The 4134-nt window shown below is 46.3% G+C and overlaps 1 protein-coding gene across 2 annotated transcripts; it reads right to left on the bottom strand.

Annotated features, from left to right (window-relative positions):
* Nucleotides 1-1516: 1516 nt before the first annotated feature.
* Nucleotides 1517-3631, bottom strand: LOC125546307. Of its 2 annotated transcripts, none has more exons than XM_048710528.1 (5): nt 3106-3631; nt 2847-3020; nt 2249-2443; nt 1930-1997; nt 1517-1848 (listed from the first exon to the last, which is right to left on the bottom strand). In XM_048710528.1, the coding sequence occupies exons 1-4, from the start codon at nt 3535-3537 to the stop codon at nt 1986-1988; spliced, it is 813 nt and encodes a 270-aa protein (XP_048566485.1). In that variant the 5' UTR covers nt 3538-3631; the 3' UTR covers nt 1517-1848; nt 1930-1985. The 2 variants fall into 2 exon arrangements, with proteins under 2 accessions (XP_048566485.1, XP_048566486.1); XM_048710529.1 differs by having other exon boundaries at nt 1930-2007; nt 3106-3629.
* Between the last annotated feature and the right edge of the window lie 503 nt (nt 3632-4134).

The following is a 4134-nucleotide window of genomic DNA, read 5'->3' on the forward strand; positions in this document are numbered from 1 at the left end:
AAAAAATTAGATGTTTGTGTTAGTGTCGCAAGTATGCTTGATAATTTTCATGCAAAATGGAGCAGCGGTGTTTCGTCGGTGAAAAAAAAAATCAAATTTGGGGTGACATTTGGTGTTCAATTCATTTTTTTTGGCAGGCCAAAATGCTTAACCTTTTTGTCTTAAAATTTGTAGATAGCATTTGGATGTGACAATGAACACATAAAATTTTTGTTTGGATTTTTTGTCATTTCAAAAATAATTTTCACGCGCAGGAGCACGTACAACCGGGAGCCAAATTGGACTTCCGACTTTTTCCCCTTTTGATCAGAGTCACTCCGTTGCATACATACTAGTATATAGTAGATGACATTACGTGACTGCTGGAACAAGAAAATCGAACAGCTCGGTTTATTTCGGTTACCTCGCCCCCCTGTAATCTTTGGACCCTCTCTGCTTCTTCTCTGATACAAACAAGGTTGGTTTTGATCTCTTTGCAGATCCTTCCCTCCAGTAGCCTAACTGGAACCCAGAGCTTAGGCTCCAGCTCCACCACATAAGAAAGCATAGTCTGAAATTCCTGGCTAATCGGAACTTCCCCACCTTCGTCAGTAGTAGCATCGACCTACACGGGATCAAAGTGCGAACCAGATTACTTAGATGAGTCTCAGAGTCATGCATGGCCATCAATTATACAATGATCCAATAACTTACAGAAACATCAGTTGACCAAACATAGTGCATCTATAATTCTACAGCACTAGCAGTATAGTAACAATGAACCATATTCCCTGTTTAACACCCTGGGCTGCTCGACATGGTTCATCGACACATATACACCCTGGGCTGCTCTATGAAATCAGGTGATCCTGCTTTGAAGTCAAATTGCTTATTCCAGAATAACAATGAACGTACGATTCTACTAGGCTATCAGTTTGGCTCGACTCCGTGCCTGGCATCATAGCAGTATAATTCGACTCAAGCAACACCGACTTGGGAATCTGAATTATGAGCAAGAACAACAGGGACAGGGTATGCTCATGTTACCTCCTGGACAGACCATTTGCCCTGGAAGACCTTGAAATCGCCGTCGATCATGTTGAAGGCGGTCTCCCGGCAGCGCGCCCGGGACTCCAGGAGCACCTCCATCTCCCCCTTGTAGCACTCTATGGCGCCCTTGGCGTTGAACTTGAGCCCCAGCGTCAGATACTGCTCCCGGACCTGCACAGGACTCATCCTCGTCACCTCATTGTAGCATCTCACTCTGAAGTCTGATTAGTTTCTTCTCTTTTCTTGATCTGAGAAGAGGCATTATGGCCGGACCAAAGGAAAAACCACATGGAACAACAAAAGTTACACCAAGCAAAAAAAGTGAAATATAAATTTAGGTACTAAATTGCATGAGAAAATGAGAAGAAAATAAAGAAAGAAAAGGCGCAGTCTAGCATATGTTTTGGGGACAAAAGTTAACAAGACAACAAGTTATCCCATGGTCGGATTGGTAACTTGTTCTGAACTACTTTATTGTTCAACTGTATCAAAGGAACTGATAATTTATCTGCTGTATTATATTACAGAATGAATTTGCATACATGTAGAATCATATCAGAGATGACATTACAACAAAAACAACTGGACAAGTGTTTGCTCTCTATGCATTACAGTCAACCATCCTGCCAACATCTTCTAACAAAATTATGTATCGTGAGTTGTCCACTCTTCAATGAAGTAGCAAAAACAAATCCTAAACTGCAAGACTCGGTTCAGGTGAGGTCCCTCCATTGGTTATCCAGCCATGTCAACACAACTGGGGGCCATTCCACATCACCTCGATGCAAGAAGCATGCTGATTTTTGTTTATCTGATTCCCTGTGAGGCTGACACCCATCAGACTCATGGCACTTCAATCACAAGGATCGAACAACATAACTGAAGTCGGGCTGAACATACCTCTGTTAAGTAGCGGACACGGAACTATAATCAAGAACGGCATTGTAAGAAAGCCTTCAGGATTCATCCTAGTTATCACTGAAAATACATGAGATTGAAATGAAAAACGATGTGGCAACAGTGTATGAAAAAAATGGATGTGGTTCCAAGAAGGAAAAATATAAGTGGAGTAGGAAAGTACACATTTCGTCCAAAATGTTTGTATTGGTTATTAAGATTCTAGGATTGTACTAGATGAATACTGAATGACATTTGACGTAATGAAAATGCCTTGCACATGCAAGACAAAAAGTTGAGCAGCTGCGATTGTCACAATTACCTCGTCCAGTAACCTTTGGACCCTCTCTGCTTCTTCTCGGATACAAATAAGGTTGGTTTTGATCTCCTTGCAGATCCTCCCTTCCAGTAGCCGAACTGGAACCCAGAGCTTAGGCTCTAGCTCCACCACATAAGAAAGCGTGGTCTGAAATTCCTGCCCTGATGAAATTTCCCCACCTTCAGTAGCATCATCGACCTACACGGATCGAAGTGGGAACCAGATTACTTGGCAGCATTTCAGAGTCAGTGGTCATCAATTATACCATGATCCATGAACTTCCAGAAACATCAGTTGACCAAACATAGTGCATCTAGAATGCTGCAGCACTAGTAATAAAATGAAAGATCTCCCTCTTGTTACGACGACACGAACATATTTTAACACCCTGAGCTGCTTACATGGTGCATCGACACAGATACAGTTGCTCTACGAAATCAGGTGATCCTGCTATGAGGTAAAATTGCAAATTCCAGAATAACAATGAACCTAGGCTTCCACTAGGCTATCAATTTGGCTGTCTACGTGTCCAGCATCGCACCGGAACTTGGGAATCTGAATTCTGAGCAAGAACAACAGGGACAGGGTATGATCATGTTACCTCCTGGACAGACCACTTGCCCTGGAAGACCTTGAAATCGCCGTCGACCATGTTGAAGTCGATCTCCCGGCGGTGCGCCCGGAACTCCGGGAGCAGCTCCATCTCTCCCTCGTAGCAGTCGATGGTGCCCTTGGCGTTGAACTTGAACCCCAGCGCCAGATCCTGCTCCCCGACCTGCAGAGAAACCAAGCATATCATGCGTCAGACCATCGCACACGACCTGCTCGACGAATTGCTTGGGCGAGAGGAGAGGGGAAACCTGGTAGAGGCGGGCGAAGGCTTTGTCCTGGTGGAGGAGGCGGCACTCGGAGAGGCCGGGGATGAATCCGGCGAGGCCCTCGTAGTCGGTGAGCGTGGCCCAGACGGCCTGGAGCGGCGCGCCGACCCGCACCCGCGCGCGCACCAGCCGCCGGTTCTTCTTCCCCGGCAGCTTCCGCACCTCCATCTCGAACCCGTACCGCTCGTCCCGGTCCTCCTCTACCTCCCTGTCCACATATCCCCCCTCGTCGCCGGCGACACCGGGCGCCGGCTCGGAGGACGAGAAGGAGCGCCGGAGGGGGTTACGGGAGACGAGGCGGATGCGCGCGGGGCTCGAGGTGATGGTGGTGTGGGTCAGGAGGAGGCGGAGGCTGGGCCGGACATGGGGGGAGGAGGAGGCGAAGCAGCAAGACGCGGTGGACGGCATGGCCATGGCCGGCAGGCAAAGCTTCCGCCTTTGACTCCTCCACCTGCCGCCTGCCTAGTGGCCTTTTGCTACGGGTACACACATTGTGTCATAATTTTTGGTAGAGACCGTGACACGTGGACGCATATGAATGTTGAATTTGCTCTTATTCTTCTTCTTTTGCCGACCAAATGTTTGGTTTGCTTCCTTGTCTTTTTGCTTAGTTCCATCGGTTGTTCATTGTTTTTGATATATATAGCCCACCATTCATGCTGAATGGCAGCTAACTCGAATGAGTTGAAGTTTTCTTTATGTCAAACATTTTCTTCCTATATATCTGGGCAAGTCTTCGGAGTCAAGCCAACTAACCAAACTGATCTTCTAAAGTACGGGCATTTCGAGCCACAAAAATTGAATGGACGTCCCATTTTGTCCACGATCACGTATGTGTTCATCAACAATCGGGTGGGTACCGGCCTTCCAATGTCATTTCAGTGCAGCGTTGTCAGTAAGTAGATGTTCACTGTCACGGTTTTTTTGACATAGAAATATATGACTTTTTTCTTTGAGAAAACATAGGAATATATGACTAGTCTGCTAATCTCAGTTATACGTCCATACAAA

Source organism: Triticum urartu, chromosome 3 (genome assembly GCF_003073215.2).
Source record: "Triticum urartu cultivar G1812 chromosome 3, Tu2.1, whole genome shotgun sequence".
In the NCBI taxonomy this organism is placed as follows: Eukaryota; Viridiplantae; Streptophyta; class Magnoliopsida; order Poales; family Poaceae; genus Triticum; species Triticum urartu.